Source organism: Diorhabda carinulata, chromosome X (assembly GCF_026250575.1).
Source record: "Diorhabda carinulata isolate Delta chromosome X, icDioCari1.1, whole genome shotgun sequence".
In the NCBI taxonomy this organism is placed as follows: domain Eukaryota; kingdom Metazoa; phylum Arthropoda; class Insecta; order Coleoptera; family Chrysomelidae; genus Diorhabda; species Diorhabda carinulata.
This window is the reverse complement of record NC_079472.1, coordinates 50,045,879-50,073,442: the sequence shown is the minus strand read 5'-3', so window position 1 is coordinate 50,073,442 and position 27,564 is coordinate 50,045,879. Positions and strand designations below refer to the sequence as shown.

At 31.0% G+C, this 27,564-nt stretch overlaps 1 protein-coding gene across 1 annotated transcript; it reads left to right on the top strand.

Annotated features, from left to right (window-relative positions):
* Window positions 1–862: 862 nt before the first annotated feature.
* LOC130902805 (V-type proton ATPase 16 kDa proteolipid subunit c) lies at window positions 863–26,640 on the top strand. Its single transcript, XM_057815137.1, has 3 exons — window positions 863–1,248; window positions 16,897–17,086; window positions 23,650–26,640. Exons 1-3 carry the CDS (start codon window positions 1,170–1,172, stop codon window positions 23,855–23,857), a joined length of 477 nt encoding a protein of 158 aa, XP_057671120.1. The 5' UTR covers window positions 863–1,169; the 3' UTR covers window positions 23,858–26,640.
* The last annotated feature ends 924 nt before the right edge of the window (window positions 26,641–27,564 follow it).

Genomic DNA, 27,564 nt, shown 5'->3' with positions numbered 1-27,564 from the left:
CATCTCAAACTTGAAAGTGTAGTTATCTCCTAGGAAAATGGATGAAAAATGTTATCCAAATAAAAAGAAAGTACCTATAGTATTATAGTACGTTTATCAATAGGTACCTTTGAACAATTATTGGAGCTGGAAACTGTCAAAATTCAACAGAGAATTTAGAGTGAAATTTAAAAAGCCAAAAATAGGTTTTTCACTTTTGCATCAACTCTTAGGTATGGAAAAGATATAAACTTTTTACAACAATCAACCCTATTCTAAGATACAAAAAATTATTTATTTGTTACAAAAGATATTTAGATATTTGAACTTCGTTATTTAGTATATGTTCTATCAGTATCACGTTTATATCCTCCATTGACGTGTGTTTTATGTTTATATTTTAATATATCTATATCTAGTATATTTTATCCACACCTTCGGATTGACACGTTAAACTTGTCAGGTGATTATGAATAAGGATGATCATTGCAAAACGAATCATATATTTATATTATATAATTGAATAAATAATTCTCAAAACTTCTAGCATTGAATATATTTCTACAATAATCGAAGTATGTGAACTAAATAAATTAACAATTCTTATAGCAGTTGATATTCTGCCGTAATTAGAATTATTAAATATAACTTATATGTGTTTTAAAATATTAAGCAACTATTACATTCAGTATCTATAATAGTTCTAAGTCTTGAATATTATAATGTTCAATTTAAAATTACCGCCATGTGTCTCATGAAAAACCGGAAACGATTGATTGTCATGTGACTTAAATAACGCATTTCTATCTTGGAAATAACTTATCGTTATATTGTATCCTTTTGGAAATTTACTTTTAAATTAAAATGTTTATTTTACGTAACATGTAGATCTCAAAAATGTACGAATTTCAATAATTTTGTCACGTCATGCGCTTGGATTTAATGTGACATCATCAAATTATCATCTCAATTTGCTTGCGATTGGTGGTTATTCGACCTTCGGCTCAAATCGGACCAATCACTGTACTAGAAATTCTGCACTCCACCTGAAATTTTCTTATCGTCATATGACCCATTCTTGCTGGTGGCAGTCGCGTAAGCCATATTTGTCAGTGGGTTCGCTAGTTCCGTAGTGTGTTGTGCACTTTTAACATCGTTCTGGCCTGTGAATACTCCTAATAACTTAAAAAATGACGACTGATGAAAAATACCCAGTCTACGGACCCTTCTTTGGCGTCATGGGGGCCGCTTCAGCAATTATATTCAGTTGTAAGTAGAATATTTTGTCATCTTTTCGCCGATAGACTATTGATTTTATGCTATCAAAAGGTCTTTGGGTTTTTGATAACTTTGGATACGATTTTGTAAAACGATTCAAAGTTCCAAGTTTGTTTCGATGGAAATACTAGTGTCTGAAATAGTTTATATATAAGTAATCTTTGTGTTCAAAGCAAAATTAAACCATGGGCGTAGTAGATAAATCATATGCCAAGTTTTAGGTAATTCATGCGTTCTTAACGATAACATTTGATAAAACAATCGTTTTCTTTTTTAGTAGAAAATCAAAGACTGTTGTTCCATGTGTTGGTCGATAATTACTCTATATTATGACCCACTTATCTTGTCACATGCCTTGGTAGACCCACCCGTTGTGAAAAATGTTTTACTTGTTTTTCCATTTCTGGGCAATTTTAGATCCTAAAGTCAATCTTTTATTGGTTTATTTTTTTATTTCAGTCACAGTACATAAGAACATCAATGCCAAATGCTTAAAAAATTGACAGACTTAGTATATCAAAAACATTGTAGAATCTTTTGAAAAATGTTCTATCAGTTAAAAACAAATAATCTTCTTTTAAAACAAGTCATTTAGACTTTTTGTAAATATGATCAATAAAATTTCAAGTTAGATTGAAACAAGCAAAAAAACACAAAAGTTGACTTTTGTTTGAATCCATAACTTGAATTTTCACAGGTGGGTGTAACCTCAAAACATGTGACATTCAAGGCTTATTTGCGATATCTCTTGATCACTATCTATTGAAAGTATATAACCATTATTTTATAATTTCAATATGTATTCAAAATTCGGTTTATATTAAATAAACTTTTTTGATCATAATTTAATTTCAATTTCAACAATTGTAAATTTGTATTTATTTTAGCTTCCTTGCAATTGGATTTCATTAACTATTTAAAATGTTACTTGTAGTCATGTGACAATTATAAAAAATTATGTTTTATTTACCACACATATAAATTTCATTTTATTCTAGTATAAAACATGTCACATGGTTGAGATTGTTTTATCAGGTATAGATTGTTTGTTAAAATTTTTATTGAAGTGGATTTATTGTCATGTGATCAACTTCATGCAGTAAAAATGATTTGATTGATCACTTCTTTACTAATTATTTCTTGTGTCTTTAAAGCAAATTTGTTTCATTTCAATATTACATTCATATTTTCTCGATTTTAAGGAGGTGTAATAGTAGGGTGTTTCCTTAATTGAAATAGGGAGTAACTGGTCACATGATATATTATCTTTGATGTTAATGTTACTATATATATATATATATATATATATATATATATATATATATATATATATATATATATATATATATATATATATATATATATATATATATATATATTCACATATAATTCAGATCCTCCACCCTAGAACTCGTCTGCAAATAGCTATTTGCTGTGCTTTGCAATAGGATTGGTTACTAAGGTATTCTGCACTACTACTTAGCAGTACCTAAGTTTCTGAATAATTTTCTGAATTTCATATTTCTTAAATCCAAAAGTTTAAGGGCTCTTTCTATTGACAATTGGTATAATTTCATTTGCAAATTCCATGAAGAGCCATGTTTTTGGTTTAAGTAGGTATAAACTGGAAACTGTTAATTGAACCAACTTCTATCATCCCCTGGCCGATAAACATTTTAAAGGCATTTTGACGGTTCATTGATTGTTCCAATACTGTCCCAAGCTTCCACCTTGTATAACAATATTGATAAAATAATTCCTGTTTTAGGTCTATTACTCATGCTGATCTAGACAGTTCCATGAGACATATCAATTTCCATGTATAATCCATTATCTCTATGGCGATTTTAATTTACCATGATTTTTTGAGCCCATTCTCAAGGAATCATAATGGAATTTTGAAAATGTTCAGAAGCTCTTGTTAGGTTTTTATTAGATGGGAAGGCGGAGAGCAATAGTTATCAATTAAATTCTGAACTGTTGTAGTTGAGATTGATTTTTTATCATCTAGCATGTATTCCAGTTTTTTGCTTTTATTTTTGAATATGAATAAACTTTCTGACTTTAAAGTTTGACTAACTAATGAATGTTTGTAATGCCTAACAGAATCTCTATTCGTGTACCTTGAATACCAACAATTTTATTGCAGTTTTCTGGAATACATCACCTATCAACACTGACGTAAACAAATGGTCTAAAATATTACAGTTAAAAATCATCTCTCCTGCTTAAAATGAGATCCTTAACAGTTTTGAAATGTTTAATGGGAGCTTACATTTACTTTGCGCTTCTCGGAAAATATACCTTCCGATTTATTTTTAACACACCTAAGGAAATTTATAGACCAGTCAACTTTTTAGTGTTATTTAACATCGTTAATGTTTATTAGTTACTGTTAGTACAATGAGCTTTTATAATATTTTCAGTGTACTCCCATATTTTGCTACTAGCTGTTTCTAAAATATTCCTAAATAATGTTTGAGTTTAGAATAAAAAACTGTTAGATATATTTCTCTATAATCAAGTATAATGCCAAGTTATAAATATTGTAATGAGGCTAGGTAAATTGTTTACCTGCAAACTATTATTTTTTTCTGTATTAACATAGCCTTTACCTATATATAAGTATACAGTTGTTGAATATTCTGGGTACATGAATTTTTTTAATTTTGTTACCTCCCTTCTATTCAAATAGAATTCTCAAAACTTGCCCTTTCATTAAATATTTTCATGTATAAACAGATGGTTTAAACAGTTCATAGTTTAATTATATCTAATGTCTTAATTACACAATATCATAGTTCATATAAGTCATTTCGAGGGTTTTTCTTAACTGATATTTAATAATTTTCCTAGTGATTAGATTTAAAATGCAGTAGGTACTATAGAAGCAATCTCATTTCCATTGCTCTTTAAAAATATTCATTAAAATGTTTTTGTTACTTATTAAGGGACAGTATGTCATCACTTTTAGAAAATCCCTTTCTCATTCATAGTCGATAATTGAATGAAACTGTGTTATTTCAAATTTTATCTTAATAAATTTGACTTGTAATAGTATATTAAGAATGTTTACAGCTGTATAACACATTGATAAAAAATAATAGTACATGAATCGAAAGGAAACTGATTAACATTTCATTTGCCTCTCTATAAATAGAATAAAGTAATCAAGTTGTTTCTGAAGCCATATAGCTTTGAATATCCATCATAGTAATTTCCAGGAGTCACTTATAGTATTGGAGAAAAAAAAACGTAATTCTTTGGATAAATAAGGTGGATGAAGTAAAATTATGAATGACTGAAAGTATAAACTATGTTTAATGAAATTTCTGTCAGAGTTTTCTGAAGATAAAACCCATAATAATTTTTCTGTGGATAAAGGTGGAACTGATTTGTTACTCATTATAGGTTTATTATAAGATTCATATATAGTGAAGAAAATCCAAATTGAATAAATTCATTATTTTGGTCCATATGTGATCCCTTTTTTGGAATTACAGGTATAACTTTTCTATTTTTTAAATGGGTATTATAGGTTTGTAATATACTATCTATAGGAACTTGATTTGATCATCTAAAACTAAATCGGTGGCAATAGTTATTTCAACTCATACAATCTTTCTTTTTTCACACAGAACAAATATCAGTGTGATGTTTGTCTCATATACCAAAACGAGAATCAGAAATATCACAGAATATGAAGAAAATATCTTTTCGAAAAGGGCTTATCCAGACTGAAAAACGAGAATGATACAGACATGTTCCCACAACTACATTTATAGCAAAAATTGTGACTATGACACAAAAACATATTTGAAAACTTTGAAGTGTTCAGGTGAAAAATACGCATTTTGCAGGTATGCCGGCTTTATTTCATAGCGACCAAATGAAGATCAATCTGTTGTAGCCTTTTCCTGTTTATCTAAATATTACAATGTGACTCGAGTTTTCTTCATTACTATTTGTGACTTACATTCCTTTACTCTTTCTTCTAATTCATACTATTAATCCATATTAACATGGTCTTCCAATCATGTCTGTCTGTCTGGTCTGTCTAATTACAAACATGAGAAGGATGTAACCAGTAAAGTCATGCAGAAACTTTGGAGGAATTGGGGCAGTAACCCATTTCAAGGAGTTTGATGATTCTTATTATAAAAAGCGTATCGTACTTATTAGGTATTGTGGGGAAAAGTGTATGGAGCTATAAGGAGATTACGTTGAAAAATAAATATATTTTTTTCCAAAATCTTTGTGTTTTCTTTGTTGGGCCAGGTACTTAAGGGAACATCATCGTGAACCAGTATATAACTTTGCTGTTAAATTCTTATTTCTTTGTAAGTTATAAGACATCAATATGAAGATAATGTCTACTTTACTGATAAAAACAATTGTATCACATTTTTGTTTTTGAACCGGTATTCACTATTATTTTTATATATTAATATTTTCATAAAAAAACTTCAAAAACAATTACGTTTTGGGATAGAGAATGAATTAAACTTTCCTCACCTTATACTAACAACTAAAAAAATTATGAGTTGTACCTTTTACTTCGAAGGGGGATCATTAAAGAACAATTTTCAAGTGTTTTGGGATTTATTATAAGTGTGGACAGAAACCGAAAAGATGAGTTAATTTTATTTGATTTTTCCACACTGTATGTAATATTTAGAAATTATCTGATGTGGACTATAAACTTATTTACTAGTTTCTTGAGTTTAGTTGAAAAATATTTGTAATTATATATCATAATATATTTATAAATGATAAATATCGAAGACAACATTTGAGCTTATTTAATATTTTACGAAAAACGTGAACTTACATAATTTTTGAGTTTTCAATGAATTTCTGGGTTGTTGTCAAATGTTACTACTATAATGTATTCTAAAAATTGAGCAAAATACTAAAAAAATGTCAGGTGCGTGTTCTTAGGTTTGTTTACATTTTTATGAAACTTTGCCATCTATGCTAAATATACTGGCAGAATATTTTCCGTTCTGAATAAAATGTTTATTACAGAGATACATAAGTGAATTTATAATAAATAAGTTTACTTTGCCTCTAACTCAGAGAGTTATATGTTTTTTTGGTTTTTGCTAGAAAATTTTAGTAATGGATTAGGTTGATTTGGTATGATATAGAATTCTTATTCTCTGCAAGATTTAGTTGAGAAATTTTAAATGGGGTTGATTGTGTGCGTGCGAGTTACAGCTGGTTTGCTTAAGGGATAAATTATGTACATTCATGAGCTTTAGATTGTTTTGACGCGTTTTTAAATGAGATGTGCCCAGAAATGAAGTTGATTTTGTTTCCTCTCAATAAAGTCGTAATAACCAGAATTTGCAATTTTTTATCTTATACAAGCAGTATTATCAATATTGATGAAGGTATTTATAATATATGAATCCAATAATTTTTTACTAATGTACAGTCAGGTGCAAAGAGTTCTAACCACTACATTTTCCATTAATTTTACTTTTAAAATATAAAACTTGTTTGTTTATATGGCTTGTATAACTATTCCTCAGATCTAGAGTCCAATTTTCGCCAAATCGGATTTTTTACTGATTCTTATATTTTTTTTTCAAACTCTGTCAAGCTAAGATTTTGCAAGTTCTCGAAAAATTGAATTTTAGAATATTGCAATTATTATAGAAACTTCTTTTATTGTTAGAGGCAGGAAAACGTAACTCCATATACTATACAACCTGTCAAACTCATATGGTTTAACAACACTAACAATAAAACGTGGTGCATGCTATATGATGGAGTGACAGCAAGAAGAAGACGGATTGTAATGGTATTTTGTTCAGGAGTTAATGGGAAGTTAACTGTATGGTCAGATAACTGCATTGGTGTATGCATATGGTGTTGATATACATTTGGATTCTAAAAACAATTCCTAACCTCATCTCAATCAAGCACAAATTTCTCTTGGTTGGCAATACACATTTGTATAACTGTAAGATAAGATGCAATTCATCATACAAAGAATGAATATAAAGTTTCCTTAATTTTTTATCACTTACAAAAACTAGAAAATCGCTGTACATTCCAAATAAATGATTTAAAATGCGTCTTCGTCAACCGCAACGAAATACTCATCTCCATTCCGCAGACAATTCCTCCATTTGAATGTCAATGAATAGCACTAGTAGTAATAAATGTAAAGATCTCATAACCCTATTTTAGGGGTGGGCAACCTGTGTGAAGAAAGAACGAAAGAATTGTTTCGTAATTTCAAAAACAAACCAAAAATCTTGAAAAAGATCAAAGATTTGCTATCCGCTAAAACAGTACAAGATAGAGTAGCTAAAATGTTTTGAAATATAACATATTTGCAGGTTGAAGATATTAAACTTTTTTCTGCTTTATCACTTGCTATCGATGAGTCATATGACATAAAAGGCACAAGTTACTATTTTGTCTTCCCAAGGTCTAAAAAAAAGAACTAGGATTGTTACCGCTTTTTGGATAACTTAGAGGGGAAAATATGGCGAATGTCATGCAAATAAAATCGTTTCATTAGCAACATATGGAGCTGTATGACAGGCAAAGTTAAAGGGACAACAACGATTCTTATGAGCAAAATAAATCACGAAATTCTGAAGTTTCAGGCCGAAATAGTTGAGGTTGTTAATTTTGCAATAAAAATTGTTAATAGCATCTTGTCAAAAGCACTATCCCATCGCCAGTGCAAAGAAATGGAGACTTAGTATTCCGACTTCTTTCCTCATAATAAAATGTGATGGCTTTCCAAAGGTAAGATGTTGAAACGTTTTGCTTTGTGCTGTAATGAAATAAAAACAATCACCCCGAATTGAAGCGACAAATGGTTACTAAAATTTACTTTATAGTGGATATCACAGCGAAACTAAATCTAAAATTGCAAGGAAAGGGAATCCCAGCCTATGTATTGGTAGAAGAATTGGTTTATTTTTTAAAAAATTCATTCTTTTTGCAGAAGATATTGTTGACACTTCAGCACACTTATAAAAGAAGATAAAGATGAATTTGCTGACAGATTTATGCAATTCAAAACCAACAAAACCACTCTAGCATTCGTAGTAAATCCTCTCAACAGAAATAAATCTATATTGAGCCATTTTGAATTGAAATTAGAAGTATACAAATGAAATTGATCGATTTAAAAAGTAAAGCTTTGTGAAGTTGAAAAGCAAGGTAGAAGAGTTGGAGGTCTAGAAATGTATGTACGTAACGCAACAAAAGAGGATAGCTCTGAAAGAAATGTACTGAGCTGAGGGAGGCTCCTTATATTCGATGGATGGAATAGTGTTCCGTATTGCTACAGTGAGGTGAAGAAGTTGGAATTTGGAGTGCTGACTATCTTCGAATTGACATATTCGAACGAGTAAGCGTTCTCTTGCATGAATATGATAAAAAGTAAGAAGCCAACTAACAAATTATAATTTAGAGTCATGTTTGAAACTTGAAACATGTTTTGAATCAAATTTATCCAAACTTTATAAAACCATGCAAAGCCAACGCTCCCATTGAATTTGTTTGCCCAATTGTTTCTAATTGAAGTACAAGTTAGGACTGTGAGTGAATGTATGTTTAATTGTTTTATTTTTTTTACTTAAATGGTACGTAATAATTCCATATAAAAATTATGTATATAATGTAATTTTTTGTAAAATATGCTATAAATGTATGAATAAATAGATATTTTTATTATGAATGAAAGATACTATATTTGATTAAGTGCGAGTATTATTTATTATTTACAACAAAAATTTTTGTGACTATTTAAAAATTTTGACATTTCGTAAATTTTTGGCTGTCCTGACCGCTGCCCTATTCCAAAGGGTACCAGATCAATAAAAGCCATACTTCCAATCAATGCCGCATGATGATAATGCACCTGACTTTCCTGAGGCGAAAACTTTCACGAGTTAAAGAAAATCTCGTTTTGATTTCCATTTATGAGAATTAAAAGCTTACTTTCAATGATTTGTAGTATGAGAAGTTTTTTAAGACCACATCAAGTTGGTAATTATATAAGTAGTCAAATAATTATCAAGTCCAAAACTTGAATTTTCGTTTCCAGCCATAATAACTTGTATCAAATATTTTCCAATTTAAAAAAACGTATTTTTTATGATTTTGATCATTGAATATAATGTGATTTATTTTATCAAAAAAGACCACTGTCCACATTGTTCTATGTTTGTGTTATGACTTGTGGAGAGAAGTTGAGTTCTAGGAAGTTGGGAGTTTCCTGTAAAGTTGATTATTCGTTCCTCTACTACAGAACTTACCTTCGTACATGTAGAATTATAAATTTGTGTGCACTTCTTATGTTTCTTAAAAACAAATTTACTCTTGTCAGAAAGTAAATCTGCTAAACAAGTTTATTCGTTTTTTTTATTTTGACACAGATTTAGTGTTAAAACGTCTTGTGTTCTTCAACGAGGGTAATTGCTTTAATTCAAAATAATCTTATTCAGTATTATGCAGCTGAGATGTTGGAAGAAGAGAGATCTATTTTTGGTTTCGTCTAGACATTCAACTTTAGTTGAGTTGGTAGATCATGTAAAAAAAGTGAGGATATGGATGTAAACAAATGGGCATTTCACTGATTAATTACCGAGAAGACCAACGATTGCTATTTGCAAAACACGACTTGCCTTCGCCAAAAACCGCTAAAACTAGACTGCAGTAGATTAGAGCTCTTTGGCAGTGGTCTCCTTTTTTTCAAGACACGAAAAAGAATCTGAAAATAAAGATTTGCACAATCTAAAAAAGATGAGAGTTATTGAGAGGGCTCAGTTAAGATTTGGGACTGTGTAAGATTCGATCTACACATCGGCTTGTTCATTGTAAATTGGGGCTGTATAGGGCGATACAAACATTTTAGATGAATATGTGATACTTTTAGTTTTATTAATGGAATTCAATTCTATTTTTGATAGCAAAGATTCCATCTACTCTTAAGCCGGCTTTACACTTATCGCGTTTTCGCGGTTTTTTCGTGGTATTTCGCGATAAGTCTAAAGCCGGCTTAATGAATACTTAGAAGATGTCGGTATTGTCTGTATGTGAAAAGTGGTAACATGGAATATAGGATTGCTAACGCATTCCTACTAGCAATTCTGTTGAGCTTAGTATAACACTTTTTTCTACACCAGATCTAAATCGTACTGAACACTCAGTTTATACCAACACTCACAATTACATTGTCTGACGCTCATTTCGATAACCAAGTTATCGACTTCATAGACTGAAGGTAAAACAGTTTACCTTCAGCTAAAACATTAGTGGTTTAAACAGACTGCTCAATATGAATATCACCAAATCGAATTGATGTAACATCTTTGAGTTATAATTTTGTTTGTAATTCTATTTTACGTTTTATACTTTTACGTATTTGACTATCATTATATACACGGTATTTAACATTTTGGTTCTTTCTTTAGCAGCAATGACGCCTAACGTAAATTAAGGTCGAACATCAATATCGCTTTTGTTTGTAGCGAATTGTTTGAATGTTCTAGTCTTAAACACTCATTAAATTTCGTTTTGATGTATGCCTCAACATTTTAAAATGTACTGCTGTGTTTTTATTATATATTTAGTATCGACCGGTCTATAATAATCCTGACTAATTATAAATCCAAGTTTATGAGATGAGATAAATGATGATACTGTATGTGCTGTTTTCTGTGGTCGTTGTTATCTGTTTAGTGTTGTTTTTATAATGGTATGAATATAATCGATAAATTATCGTTGTAACGAGGACGAGACAACAAAAAGGCGTCGTGAAATATTATTCTCCTACAAAATGATGAATTAAACACGATTTGCATCCTTAAAAAATACCCGTAAGCAGAATTATTTCAGCATATGTGTAGACAAATACTTTTCTGCACACGTGTGGTGACATTCATCTATTTTAAACTAAATTTGACGAAACTGGGTGTTGAGTTTAGTATGACGTTAACTATCGACCATACTTTTCCGCACGTGTTGAAAGGTACTTTTTTATGCACGTAAGGCAAAAGTAGTTTCAATTTATTTTATATCAATAACGTTCTCACGTTGTTTCACTCTGCCAGCTCCTATTTCACAAAGCATATATAATAGTATGATTATATATATATATAAAAAAACGGTCTATCGGACTCTACAGCTCCTCAAACGAGCTGGCTATTAAAAGAGTATCATCAGTGTAGCGTATATTGTTGACAAGTTTTCCATTAACAAAGACATCTCCGACTGCGCTCTCTAAAACTTCCTTGAATATTTCTCCAGAGTAAAATTAAAGAGCAATGGAAACGCACACTTGTTTCTGAGTCCACTTCATCTACTGTTATTGCTTTTCTGTAGTTTTTATTACTCTAGACACTTCGTCTGTGATAATACTAGGACCAGTTGCTGTTGTGTATTTCTCTGGACCGTTTAATTGAAGTTAATACGTAATTTGCAAGTATGACATGATCCATATGAATGAATACCGAATACTTCATTTGTGCACTTTCCATTAAATTCACCCAACGCACAAAACTAATTTTAACATTGTCCGTAACTGTCTTTAAAGGTCGGATTGTCATAAGCAGTACGTTTCCTTTGCCATTCGCTTGGCTGTCCGCGCTACACAGTGGGACCGAATGGTCCAAATTGCGGAAAAAATTCAGTATCTCGAGAACGGATTAACGTCTGGGGTTGGTCTCATTTGACTCAGAGCAAATGAATACATCAAGTTAAATTTATTGTAATTTTGAAGAAATAAAAAACAAGGAATTGAAAAATTTTTAGCAAGATAAAAATTTTTTAAATTTTCCTGATAGGTTGTTCTTATCAAAGCAAGTTGCAACAATTATTTCGATCTTAAGGACTGGAAAATTTTGTTAATAATAAAACCAGGGATTAAAAGTCAAAAGTTGTTCAGTCTGAAAAGAAAGTTACAATTTCAAATTTAAGGAAATTAGATTAACTGTTCCCTAGCTGCATCACTGATTTCCAGATTTTGGTCTCATGTACGTGATAAAAGGATTCGAAGTCTCCAGTCGGTTGTGGAAAACTTCTTTGTTGTAGATATACGAGACATTTTCTGCGAGTTTCTGATCCTGAAAGTCTTGTAATCTTTATTTCTACTTTCTTGTTCCTCTTCTGACAATATTCCGACTATTTTAGCACTATGTAACAAAATTTTATGCACCGCGGATTGCATGTAGTACCATTGGACTTCTCTATTTTTCTGGGTGTACCATTACATTTGCTATTATTAACTTTCAGTATGGTAAACATGTAATATTCAAGCAAATTCGGTGAACAAAGTATTGCAACAAACGAAGGCGTACTCTTAATCTTTTATCAGATATCGGATAGGCAGATTTTTGTTCTAATCTTTACTTTAACACGTCTAGTTTGACAAGGGACCTTACACATCTCGGAGGAAACCGGAGCTTTTTTGTAATCGTCACTGTTCTCAATGCTTATTTAAAATTCGTAAGTTATAAAGTTGTAAAGGTCTCTAATTTTTTGATTGTCCAGTGTGACTGATGTCTGGCTTAGTTGACCATCGTAAAGCAAGTGAAAAATTTGATAAATTTTTCCTCCTTCATTTACCCTTATATATCACTCACTTAGAGTAGTGTGTAATTTGGTGAAACTCCTATTATTCGGACAGTGGACTGACGTTTCGGTGTATGCAGAAACTGTGTTCAGGTGTTTCACCATCTTCACAAAATCTCCAGTCATCAGCTTATTTTTATCATCTCAAGGTGTTCATTCAAGTGATAGTGCTCTGTCAGATAACCCTGTGAGAATGTGTAGGATGATTTACCTTTGGTCGTGGTATTTGTTAGACATTTCGCGGTCATAGTTTCCGAGGACCAGTCTCGAATGTCTTACACGATATCCCCATTTAGAGCCCAGCCAAGTTTTTGTTGTTTGTGATCCCCAGATCTAAACCCTAGTTGATCATGTTGTACAATATATTTACTTGTCTATCTATGTCTATTCTTACAGTAGAATAGGGGATAAAAGGAAGATATTGACTATTATGTGTTTTTTAAACGACATTGTATAAGTAGTTCAAGATATCTTAAGTGTACTCTCTTATAAGTTTTCTTCTGTGTCCGCCTCTCATTGAGCACTACTAAATTCATCAAAGTTTAATATTAATTCGAAGATTGAGTTTGACCGAGTATGTTAACAATTAAATAACTAAATACCAAATACGAATGAAACTTTTTATGTCCGAGACATCAAAAAATTATTTATACCTACTTTTTAGCCTTCGTATTCGAACTCCTATTATAAAATATAAAGTTTTCGTATACAAAAATAGATCACTAGCCGACCGACGCTTAAATGGAAGGACACTTTATATATATATATATATATATATATATATATATATATATATATATATATATATATATATATATATATAAACAATACACGTTATTCCAATCATACAAAGTATTATAAGTTTACCTACCACGTGGATTAAATTCAAAATACCTGAGGGAATACTGTTTTGAGATCACCGTAAAAAAATCGCGTCCTTGGTTAGTAGTCGATTTGGAACCCATCCAATTGTCTATCAAACATGTCTAGTCTGTATGCTGGGTTTTTTATGTTATCTATAGACACCATTTTTATTTTATTTTTTATTCTATTTGAGATGGAGGATGATTGATCAGTTAGTAATACAAAAAATGGCGACATTTTTCAGTTATAATAACCTTGTATGTGTACATGATGCATTTAAATTGAGTAATTTTGTTCCTTGCCTAAAATGTACACATTCCTATTATTAGATTATATTTAATACTCTTTTAACCAATAAAAAATGTTCAATTTATCTGGATGAAGGATGCTGATTGGTCTCTTCTTTCTTCCTTATATTTGTTGAAACTTTTTCACATTTATCTAAATGTTTTTATTTTTTTCAAGCAATTTAATGCGTTCAATTTCCCAGCAAATAAAATTATCAATTTCATCCTAATTGAACTTTCTATTTAAAAACTAAAGCAATACTTCTGTCAAAAATAGAAATTACTATTTTCATGATTTCGTTTTCTATGCAGGATTTTTATTGTATTCCTGGCGCCACTTAGAAACCGCACTATTAATTAAAAGAAAACATAGAATAGTGAAGTGTGTTTTTTGAAAATAATTTTTATTTTCTGCCTGAGAGTTTATCGGAATTATGAAAATGTTATGGTAGGAGTAGTCAGAGCTTCACTGTGCTGATCTTTAGAATGAACAACTAGAAATTCAATTCCTTTATTTTTTTAATAATACCTATACATCTTATAGTAAGGCGTAAATCTATCAAATAAGATTTTTTTCCTAAACTCTTCATTGTACTGACATTACGCAGCAAATAGAGTATTAATATATATGAATATTTAGGATTATTTTTTCAGTAACTTTTTTCTTTATAAATCTGGTTGTAAAGCTAAAGGATAATATTAATGAACGTATTTTACTCGAAGGTATATTGAAAAATTTTAATTTTTTACTGCAAACAATGAGTCCGTAAAAGCCAAATTATAATGCTTATTTTAATCAATTATTGTGGTTAAAGTAAGCTAATTGAATAAAAATATTAGAAACAGAAAGTTTGAAAAAGATTTCAGGTATTTAAGTATCTCAAAATTAAGTCAAAATGTTGTCGAGATTGCGGATTCACTGGAAAACAAACAACTAAGCAAAGTGAAGAAAATAATGTATATAGAACTTCACTGGGTAGTTCCATAGGCAAATAATTTAACCCGCCCCTATTTAAGTGACTCAAAATTCAAATTAAAATGTTGTCGAGCTTGCGGATTCACTGACAAACAAACAACTAAGCAAAGTGAAGAAAATAATGTAAATAGAACTTCACTGGGTAGTTCCATACGCAAATGATTTGACCCAACTCCTTTTCCTCCTTTGGACATCAGTATTCAATCAAAGTAAATTGTTTTACATACCAAAATATATCATTTTTTTTCAATTTCATCAATCATCAACATTTTTTATTATGTCAAGTCATGGTACTAGCATTTGGATCCAATCCATTAAAGAACTGACCGTTGATCAGTTGCTTTCAATCTGTCATAATTTTCCAAGCCTAACCAAGGTTCTTACTTTAAATTGGCCCTCTTATCTTTAATCTAAATATAAAGATTCAGTTATAACTGAACCAGAAGAGATGACCAAAAGCAAAGCATAACGAGATATTATCAAAAAACAACAAAATAAGTAAATGTGAACATTTTTAGGTAAGATAAATTGTAAATTTAAAAACTTGGAATATGGAGGAGTGAAAAGCTAAAATTGAACGTACTCTAATGCGTTACTGTCAATTGCCTGGTTTTACCTTAATTATCTATTATAAAATTAGCCAAAATGTAACTCTTTCTTATCCGTGTGGGTGCCAACCCCAAAATTAAAAGTAATTTAAATAAATAACTGTAACAAAAATCCGAACCATTCAAAAGTTTTACGAAAGTGTACCTATCGATCAGTTGATCTGACTAACATTTAGTTAGTGACTAACATTTAGTTAGTTGTTTACCAGAAGTAACTAATTTCTCTCTAGAATTGTAACTCGCTTGCAATAACAATTGGCAACAAACAAAAAATCGATCAGATGTGCTTTATCTGCGCATGCTTTTGATCCAGATATGTTTCGTCTTGCTCCATGTCAAGCGGTCTCTATTCGAATTATTTTTATCGTTATGGCAACAATCAATTTATTATTAATATAACTTGCAATCCACTAATATTTTAAATTGTTCCTCATCCTAATATCCATCCATATTGTAAAAAATATTCTGTTATCAATTGTTCTTTGATACTTAATGTGTAGAATTTAATTTGAGAGTCGTGACGTACTTCCCTTATCTAGAAACAATGTAACTTGATAACGTTATAACAGCAAATGAATATTGCGGATTTAATAATTGTTATAAATATCGTGGGTAGTTAATCAATATTAAAATCTCAATATGAACGACCATTTTATTAAATAATTAAGCTCGTGCTTCAAACATCAAATTATAAACCTAGAACTTGTCAGTATTAGCAAGTCGACAGTGTAAATAAAACACAAACAGGCCGAATAGTCCTGACAGATGAGGCCCAACCTTAAGAAGAAGAAAAGAAAAGAAAACTATTTGACGTGCTTTTAGATTTTTTAAAAAATGCATACTGTTTTACGAATTATGTGCATTACTTTATCAAAACCTTAGACAATTTTACTTCGAGGACAATTTCATTATATAATTGGAAAATTTTTGGAAAGTGTTTTATACTGTATTCTTTGTTATAACTAAATTGTTAAAAAATGTTTTATAATAATCTTTAGTGGCGTAAGAATAAAGGTATTTGCTCCAAACTGCTTTACTATATTGTAAAAAATTCGCCGAATTTTTAGCAATACTTGAATTTTATTTCATTCCAAATAAATTGTTTGTAGCCTTTGACTGAAGGTATATATTATGTAAACAACTAATTTTTCTATTAAAAAATTCATATAAACCAGCAATTTATCAGTGATAGATTAACAACCATTTTCTTGCTAGATATATTGACTACTGTCACAATAGCACCTTTACTAATAGTTTTTCCAAGTAAATTGAATGTAACCAAATAAATTTGTTTTAGCGCTGGGTGCCGCCTATGGTACTGCAAAGTCAGGAACTGGTATTGCCGCCATGTCGGTGATGAGACCAGAATTAATTATGAAATGTATTATCCCCGTTGTCATGGCTGGTATTATTGCCATTTATGGTCTAGTCATAGCTGTATTGATCGCTGGTAATATTCAAGACAGTGACTCCTACTCATTATACAGGTAAGTTTCGAAACTTTTCATTTTATTTACTCCCCAAGAAAATAAATTTGACTACCGTTAAGCTCATTTGATTTCATTTTTTTCAAAGTTCTGACTTTGGGTAGCAATGTACATATTCTAACATTGATTCCGTTATTGTACACATTTCTGGAAGGCTTCTTTGGGAATGACTTTTATTTGTTCTGTAGTGGTTTTCTTAATGCCAGGATTGGTCTCAAAACGTTTTATTAGCTCGTCTTTTATTTGCATGGTGCTTAATCTGATGAGTTAGGCGGATTTAGTTTATGTGTGAGAGATAGAAAGACTTTTAGTTACCAAAAATCGCTAATTATAATAGACTTTTAGCATGGCTTATTGATGTTGAAGGAAAAAGCCATTGTCTCAATTTTCGGGACGTTTTAATATCCTTTCACAAACAGTCCTACCCTTTAGATCGAAATATAATTCCTATACCTATACGGCTTACCTCTTCTGACTTTAAAAAGCTTGAATGTAAGTAGTGTAGCTTTTTTCTATGGACAGTTTCGCAAAGGAGATGTTGGGCGGTTTGATTTGGTTCCTTGCAATAACGACAAGAGCTGTCGGGAGTTTCTTCAATGTTTTCACATGGTAGTTTACCGGAAAGTGTCCAATAAGCTTACCGGTAACTCTTTTTACCTCATCCTTTGCTTATTGAAACGACCTTTTGGGACCAGTTGGTAAAAAACTGGGACCTTACTCTGTATTTATTTTTTCTTCTCCTTTTCTCTGACTTTTTCTATGGCCATGGCTTGATGATCTTTGAAATTTTGAGAAATTTCTAAAAGTTTGTGTTCCTATGAAAAGAGTTGTCTCGCTTTTCTTCGCCAGGTGATCAGCTTGTTCACTACTGTGTGGCCAGATACCCACATTAGAGTAACTTTGTTGTTTGCTCCCAATATGTTCAAATATTGGATGCATTCTTAAACTAGCTTTGATTCAATTTTATAAATGTCAAGTGGTTGAAGGGCTGCTCTGCTATCGGCAATAAGCAAGTTCTGAGTCCATTGGTATAGCGAGCTTGATTCCTCCTTCTTTCATTGCCTTATCCGTTGCAAACATTGGCTATTAACCATGCTATTCTTATCTTGTTTACTGTGTTTCTAAACAGATAAACAGATGATACTCCAAGTAACTGCAGAAGACGGTATATGTGGCGAAAATACTCCAGTTTCCCTATTTTTTTACTGTAAAGAAGACTCCTTTCTCTTTCCCTAGTTTCTTCATAACTTCCATGTTTGTGATGTACTCCGTCCAGAATATTTTCAAAATACGTCGATATAACCACATTTCGAAAGATTTCAATCTTTTTAAAGTAGCCTCGATTGTGGTCCAAGCCTCTACACCCAGGCTGCTCAACCCCAGGCCCGTGGGCCACACTGTGGCAAAAGCTCTTAACAGACGTCAATTCGGGCTATTATTTGAAGAAGAAATCGGAGAATATGGAGAGTTACAACTGTATTGTGCTGTGCAACGGCTTTCAACATTTATTCAACAGGTGTCGCAATTTTTAAAGTAGAAAGGGGCTTTACCATTCGAAGTTCATTGAGTGATCTTGCATTTCTTGTGGACATTACGAATTTCCTCAATATTTTGGATCTCAAATTACAGGGTAAAGAGTGTTCAAAGCAAAATTGAATCTCTTTTCAATTAGCTCTCTTCCCCACATTTAAACATTAGAAAGAGGAGCTCAATATTGTTTCTTTAAATACTCTAAATACCAATCTAAAATTAAATGCTTATCACAGTCATTTGAGAGGAGATTTCAAGATTTCGAGAGTAAAAAACAAAATGTACAAATTTTTATAAATTCTTTCGTAATAAGTTTGGCTGAAATAGTTACTTATCCTGCCAATATTCAATTAGAACTTGTTGAGCTGCAAAATCACGATACGTTGAAAAACCTTTTTGCTAACAAATTGTCTTTAAAAGCACAAAATTCTTCAGAAGATTTTGCAGATTTTTGGAAATTGGTACCAAAAGGAGAATTTCCAGCAATAACTTACCTGGCGTTACGGTTTTTAAGTAATTTTGGATCAACATATGTATGCAAAAAGGTTTTATCAGATCTTAATTACGTAAAAAATAAATACCGCACATCCTTAACTGAGAAACATGACTTGTTACTGTCAACGTCGGATTTGTCACCAAAAAGTAAGACAAACAATGGCAGAAATCACATTGATTGTATAAACTAATTACCCTAGATTTAAGTTCAATTTTTTTCCTTTACTTAGATTTTAGAATAACAATAATTCCATTTTAGTTTCTTAATAATTAAGTTTTTATTGCGCTTGTCCTGAGAGTAACTGAAACAGCAAATGTAAGTGGTCCGTCGTTAACGATTGAATCCACCGTTTGGCCTAACTCTTCAAAAGGTTGAGCAGCCTTCCTCTACACCATAGAATAAAACAGAAAATATGTAGCACCTGACTAGTATTAATTTTAGTTGCAAAGAAATATTTTTGCTGGTATATAGTTCATCATGTTTTTAAACGCAGCTCGAAACTCTTTTTCTATCTGTGATTGTATTTCTGATGCCTGCTCCCATTTGTACGTTTCTACTGGATATATCTTGACCATTTATCATTAGACGTACTGGAAGATGTTGACTTTTGCCAATGATCATATGCTTTATTTCAATCGCTGCGTATATTTTTTGCGTGATATTCTGTAGCTCTTCTGAATCATCAGTGTAGAATACTAATGAACTTAGTGGGAACGCAATCTCTTCATTTGTCCAATTATGTCGACTTGTTAAGAGTTTATTGTATTTGATAAAGTGTAGATTGGAATACATGACATACGTAATCATATCTATGGGTACATTATATTCCTTTAGAATGCTTAGATACCCAGACAAGTCGTCGAATATCATGTATGCTTCACTTTTTATAAAGGACATCAAAGAGGGCAAGTTTAAAATGAATTGTAGTTCATGGTACGAGATGATCATGAACTTAGTGATAATGAGGGAACTATCACTTTGTACTCCATTCCATAAAGAAAAACATCTTTTGTGTTGCTGAAAAATAAAGTATACACGTTTGTTCAAAAGATGTTTCCCGAGTAGAAACTTTGTTATATATCGATATATATTCTGATGTCAATGTAGTTGACAACCTTGGCGCCATTTATGTTTGCAAATATACAAGAAGTTGACCTACCAGCCGGACTCGATTCTGAAATAACGTTTTTTGCAAACCCAAATTCGTCTCAGGAAAAGGATATCTAAATTGCAAACATATAATCCTCAATCAGACCCTTAATAGGAAGTTGTAGGACTCGAAAAAAACTTCGCTATGTTGATCATGTTACCAATGCAGAAATCAGCACTTACCGTTGACAAAAATGCGGTATTGGTCTATGTTTGAAACATCACTCGAAAATACTTTGTGAAAACTGTCTCGTTACGGGTATTTATTGATGAATTTCTTGTTGGATCATAGTAAACTTTAATGCAGGCAATATTTATTGAAAATTAAATTATTGACACGTTTTTTTGGGAGGAATAATATTGTTTTGTATTTGACACGTAGCATTAATATAAGCCCTACCATGTCGTGTTAGTGCATTTTTGGGTAAAATTTACTCGAAAACTACAAAATATATCATTTCTGAGGTATAATTCGAATTTTAGGCCGAACATTAGTACAAACATGTATTTCGGTTTATCAATGACAGATATGATCTCGTTTTACAAACTTATGATTGGTTTATTTACTTAATCTTCACGCTAAAATGTGTATCCAACCGTTTTGTCTCGAAATTTAATTGTTTCGCCTTGAAAACCATTTAAATATAGTATTTACGTCTTTGAAATTCGGTGTGTGTACAGATTCCACATCTACAATATAGTCATTTAAATAGGCTAGTTTACTACGTATTTCTTGTATTTCAGTCAAAATTAGATTGTGTTTTATTTGAAATATCACCAGACTATTTTCTTTAATGAAGTAACTTATCTATGCTATATTTTCTTGAAAGTTTGAACTTTCATAACCGTTCGTAAGCAATAAAAGCAAAAATATCGATCTATAATTTTCCGATCTAGCAAAGAAAAAACTATTTAATCAGTTAGTCGTAGAGATAGCTTCCTCCAAGAACATAACGCTTTTCCGATCTTTTTTTTTTGCATCAATTTCAGCAACGAGTTTCTCATTTGATTAATTTTTTTGGAGGGCCTAGATTTGGAGAGTATAATGCTGCGGAAGCAATTCGAAGTTTAATTTATTAAATTTGACCATCGTTATTCCCGAATTGCGACATGAGGCGTATAGAAAAGGGTCAGTAGTCGCTGGAGGCTAGATCTGGAGAAGTCGAGGCTTAGAGCTTTATTGAATTTGACCATCGTTTTCATGGAATTATAAACAGCCCGTAATCCCTGGGGGCTAGATCTGGAAAAGTCTAAGCTCTATTTATTGAATTTGACCAACGTTTTCATAAAATTATGACACGATGCATATGGGAAACGGCATATAGTAGCTGGGAGCTAGATATGGAGAAATCGAAGTTCAATTTATAGAATTTGACCATCGTTTCCATGGAATTGTGTGACACAGTAAATATAAGAAATGGTCAGTAGTCAGTGGGAGCTAGATCTGAAGAAGTCGAAGTTCAACTGATTGAATTTGACCAAGGTTTTCATGTATACAGTGCATATGTGAATGAACAGTATTTCTTTCCATCAATAATAATTATGCCAAGAGTAACTCAGATTTTACTGGTAAATCCAATCCTTATCTATAGTCACATATCGCAAAAAGTCCTTTTCACTTTACGTAAAAAGTTAACGCTTCTTGGAGAAGATTCGCCATAATACTTTTCAAACCAATCATGTGCTCGACGATGTTTTTCCGGTTAAAAACAATACTTGATTAGTACATGCAATTCTGTTTCCTTTTCATCGTTTGTGAAAACTCCGAGGTTGTTCTAACTATTGGACACAATTTGGTCAAAATTGTAGTTTGAATGGTACTTGAAGGAAAAAGTATTCAAATGTGATTTTACCGGTTATTCCTTGATCGATAGTATAAGTTACTTTCTTTTTATGTTCTGAAAAATAGCAATAAGAATATTTTTTACTCGTTTCTCTTATTGCCGAAAGAACGAGACGTTAATGCGTTAACTTGCGATTTAACAGTTTATTTCGAGAACGATTCAATCAATACCGATTTGTTTTTAACATCAGGTATATGTAACGAATTGATTGATACTATCGTTTAATATGCATTTACTTTTCATTACAATCGTCGTTGTAAACTGGCAATAAAATTTTATTGGCGAAATATTAATAATAGATATTGAATTGTGTCATTAAATTGTTATGATTTATTTTATAATCCAACTTCACTTGTTAGATTTTTTATGAATCACATTTTAATCCTTTGGATATGAAAAAAATAATCTTCAATATATATTTGATAATTTTTTTTACTTTTACGAAATGAGTAGGCCGAAGCACAACTCATAATTATGCATGTTAAGCTAATAAAAGCTTAAGCCTAATAAAAACTAGAAATCTAAACAGTAGGAAACAATCAAAAACTCATGGAAATTATATTATAAAGAAAACCTAGAGGAACATTTTATTTAAATACATTTATTTCACAGGTAATCAAATCTATTTTACGATATTATGGCTTCCTCAATTCCTAACATCGAACTTGAACGTAAAACTGGAATTCTTTCATTTCATCTGGTACCAGTTAATTTTTTCAGATCAAACTGCCATCTTTGTTTGGCGTCTATCTAGTAAATTGTCCGTTTCTAATTTTTACATTTTTAATCTATATACCTTTATTTTCAACAAACGAGAGTTACTACTTGAGTTTTGAGATAGACAAATAAAAAGAAAGATTCATATTTGGATACCCTGTTTTTCAAAATATTCTCCATTAAGATGAATACACTTGCATACGTTTGAACCAATTGTCGAAACATTTTTCCCATTCCTTCAAAACATGTGATTTGAACGCATCAACCGCTTCTTCGGATGTAGAAAAACGTTTACCTCGCAATTTATGATCTGCGGGAATAAGAAGAAATCATTGGGTGCCAAACAAGGACTGGACGACGGATGGCCCATCAATTCAATGTTTTGAATGTTCAAAAACATTTTTGTTTGAACTTATGTGCATTGTCGTGCTGGAGAATGATTCGTCTTCTACGATTGGTTTCCCTGAGTTTTTTCGAACACTTCTGGTAAACAAATACTAGCGTACAATTCAGAATCGACCGTTTTAACTTTGCTCTAATGGAATGGTGGCGACATATCCAGTTATTCCGAAAAAACATTTGCTTCGTGCCCGAACAACCTTTGTTGAATTTGGCTCATTTGAAAGACCCATACCGTCGACAGAATCATCACAAAAATAAAATGAAAATGTCTCCTAATATTTTAGAGAGAATAATTCAACTCTTAATGATTATTATTGTTATATAATGTTATAATTAATATGTAATTTTCCGAGTAATGAACTCAATGACTAAATTTTTTTAAAAACACCTAATGTTTCATTAATATATTTTTTTGTAATTTGCAGTGGTTTCGTCCATTTGGGTGCAGGACTTTCAGTAGGATTTTCCGGTTTGGCGGCAGGTTTTGCAATCGGTATAGTGGGTGATGCCGGTGTCCGAGGTACCGCACAACAACCAAGACTCTTCGTAGGAATGATTTTGATCCTCATTTTCGCCGAAGTATTAGGTCTTTACGGTCTTATCGTCGCCATCTACCTCTACACCAGAGCTTAAGCGCTCATTTCCCCTAAAATATCATCTTCTCAATACAGCGTACCAAAATGTTGCGCCTCTCGCCCCCGATCATTTTGTTTTTAATGTTTACATGTAAAAAAAATTAAATAAAAACTGTATAAAGATGGTAGCAGGTGATGAAAGTGACTAAGGCGGGCGATGTAAATAATTTAGTTATGATGGGGCCTGTATTTTTAGCACACGAGGCAAAAATAAATTAAGTATCTTTTCTATTAATCAAAAGACTGGGTCTCTCGTTAACTGTAGTATTTTGCATTAATAATATTTTTATCTTTTGAAAAATAAAAGTGTATCTCTTCCTAGGCGAAATAAAGATGAACGAACTGTTTATTTATACAAAAATACTTTATTTATTTGGCCTCGTATGTCGTAATACCAGTACTATCATTGTAAATAATTTTATCAATTTTTAAAGCCTCCAAATTCATTTTCATGGCGGGTCACCACTATATTAAATTAATTGTATAGTTAGTAGATTTTAGGTTACATTTATTTTCTTTTCTTTTAATATAATATTAAAACTAGACTCTATTGAGCCTAGGAAGTATTTGAATAAAGTTGAAACAGTAGCACAATTTATTTTTAATTTCACAGAAAAACAATAAAATACATTACTTTTTATTTCTTCTTGAAAATAGCCGTAGGAGGCTTTCAGCAGTTCTTAAAAAAAGAGAAAACAAATTCGGTTCGGGAATGTTATTTTTGACAATTTCAGTTGCTAATTTTTTTTAGAAAATATTCTCCATGAGTTTTATTTCCATTCTCATGATTCTCTATTATTCAACCACTTAGAATGTACAAGGTATTTGAAAAGAAACGTTTTTATGTTTTATTGAAGTTTATTGTAATTCCCTCGTATAGCGTTCAATTCCAAAGTTTTTCTCTATTCTAGAATATGTGCTATAGTACTATTTTGTGTATTAATACTTTCTATAAAAGTACATTTTTATTTATTTATTTTTTTATATTTAAACCATCTCGAAATATTCTACATTCAATTTTTATGTTTCACATTACATTTACATATTATGAAAAAAATATGGTTTTGTTTAATATATTTAATGAGGGCTACTGCTGTTGAATAGCCAGAAGAAGCAATGCCGCAGAGAGAGGCTAATTCAAATGACACCGTTTTTATCTTAATTTTAATGAATCATCATCGAAATTGAAATGTTTTGAAGTGGTATAGCTGTTCTACTACTTGCTAAAATTATAGTCACCACCATTTCTTCCGTATCTGGCTTAAATCAGCTCTCTTTCTTCCTAATACCCTACTGTTTTGTATAATAAAGAGTGCTACTGAATAAACCTTAACTTAAATTTTGCTTCATTGTTATTTTTTTTCTAAGCCTCCTACACTACCAATGACTGCTTTAAGAGAGTGTTGTCTTACAAAATTTTGTATTCATTTGTTTTAAAGAAAAACCTAATTGCACAACACAACTCAATTCTACTCTTTTCTGCCTTTCAATTTTTCCTATTCGGCAATAATTTATATTTAAATTCTGCCTTTAATAATTTAACAGCTATATTTTAATACCACATTCCTAGGTGATACAGTATGAGTATAAAAATGGTAGCCCTCATTGTTTATTGTATACATTTCAAATATTACGAAAAAAAATCATTTCAATAATATACAAGGGACATACACTAAATTTAATATTATAAAATGATTATGTAATACCCTCTTGTGAATTTGAGAGTTGAAAGAGAATCATTACATTAGCAATGTCCTGAGAGGATTAATAATTTCAATAGATATTTCCAAAAAATTTCATTGAGAACTATTTTTTATAAGATTAGTAAAAGGTCTCTACACGTCAGTAGAACTGTGGTAATTTTTTAATGTCTCATCCTTTCTTTTAAAATAGATAAATGGAACTTTAACAAAAGTAAAATTGAAAACTGATATCGTTTATTTTCTACAGATAACATTTGGAGAATGTTACAAGAAAAATTCTGTAGTTATCGGGATAAATTGAGCAGGAGGGACAAAATTTATTTATACGTTATTGCAGAAAATGAACGATTTATATACCCCACACCAATGTCTGAATAACATTCGTAAACTCCAACTTAGATTTTTTAATACTATTTTTTATTTCTTTAGAACATTTAATTTAAATCGATAATCTGAAGTTCCATTACCTTTCCAAAAATAAAACAATTTTGTTCATGTCCAGCATTGTTGTAAATAATGACAACGTAAGTGTATTGATGGTTTTTTTTGGTGTCCATAGTTATACGTGTTAGCCTAAAAGTGTAGTCTATAGCTTCGACAAAAAACATCCCCGTTTCGAAATACTGACGAAAATTACTCCAAATCGGACGGCGATGCTTTTTGACTATAGCAAACTAAGAATGTTATACAGGGTTAACGAAAACGGGAATGCTAATTCACATCATGTAACACAAAAAAACATATCTCTCATTCTCTAAATCCAACTTAATGAATAAATAAATAAACGGTTTTGTGTTACAAAGTATAGATTTTCTCTTTCAAGTCAACCCTGTAGTTATTTCCTCTTTTATTTAGTCTTGATTCATCGTCTCAGCACGGAGCTTGTTGGGTGATAAATGTCTGTCAATTTGACGTGAATTGGCACATCAACGTCGACAGGCATTATATGCAACCCATTTTGTTGTAGAGTATTATAATTATTATAATGTAGTAGATTGGTTCTGTTGTAAGAAGGGAACAGCAAAATTATGTTGAAAATAAATAATTTGTACATTCCATTATATCTCTGTTTTATCAATTCTTTGTTTTCATTTTTTGATGACTTTATTTTCTAATGTTATGCTGTGTTGTGTGTTCCTCGCCTTATAGCTTTTTACCATTCTGTTCTGCGCTTTTTTATGTTGAGAAATGCGAAATAAAACGTTGGTCATTGTTCTTTTTTCTAATAGAGGTAGATATTAAAAAAGTGCGAACGGTCGCGAAGGTACAAACCAAGGTAATTTAATATTTGATATACCGGGAGATTCATTAATTATCAACGATATTTCAAAAAAGTCAATAAAATGTAATAATATGTAATATACTGCCAAGTGTCACCAATTTCCACCAAATTTCAAAGGAATCTGCCTAATAGAATTTGAGATATCGTTTCAACCACTTCAAAAAAAATATTTTAGAGAAAATTTTTAAATAAATATTAATAAAAATATTTAAACGCGTTTAAAGTTTGAGGAAGAATTCCAGTAGTTAACTCTTTCCACTCTGTCGGCTTAGACGCTGCGTCACAAAATCTACTGTATCTCCGGAAATAATGCGAATTTTTAAAAATCCGTTTAAGGACATATTCTTGAGGGTCTAAGCTTTGAAAATGTGCAAAAAATTTATTTTTTTCAAATTTCTAGACCAGAATATCCACTTAACAAAAAAATTAACAAGTAATTTTTGTATAGTCAGAACTAAATAAACCCGGATTGGTGGCTTAGTAGTTAGAACCAGGATATAAATTCAACCTAGTGCGGACAGATTTTTTATTTAATTAAAAATTATTTTTAAAAAGTTTCTTATGATGCCATGTAAATACATGTGCATGTACAAAACAATTGAATCTAAATAAATTTAAAAACGTTCTTCACAGAATGATCTTGACGATACAGAACTAAAAAAGTATTTTTTCCACAGTCGAACAAATATAAGTCACCGGATTGTTTTTTTATTTGATAGA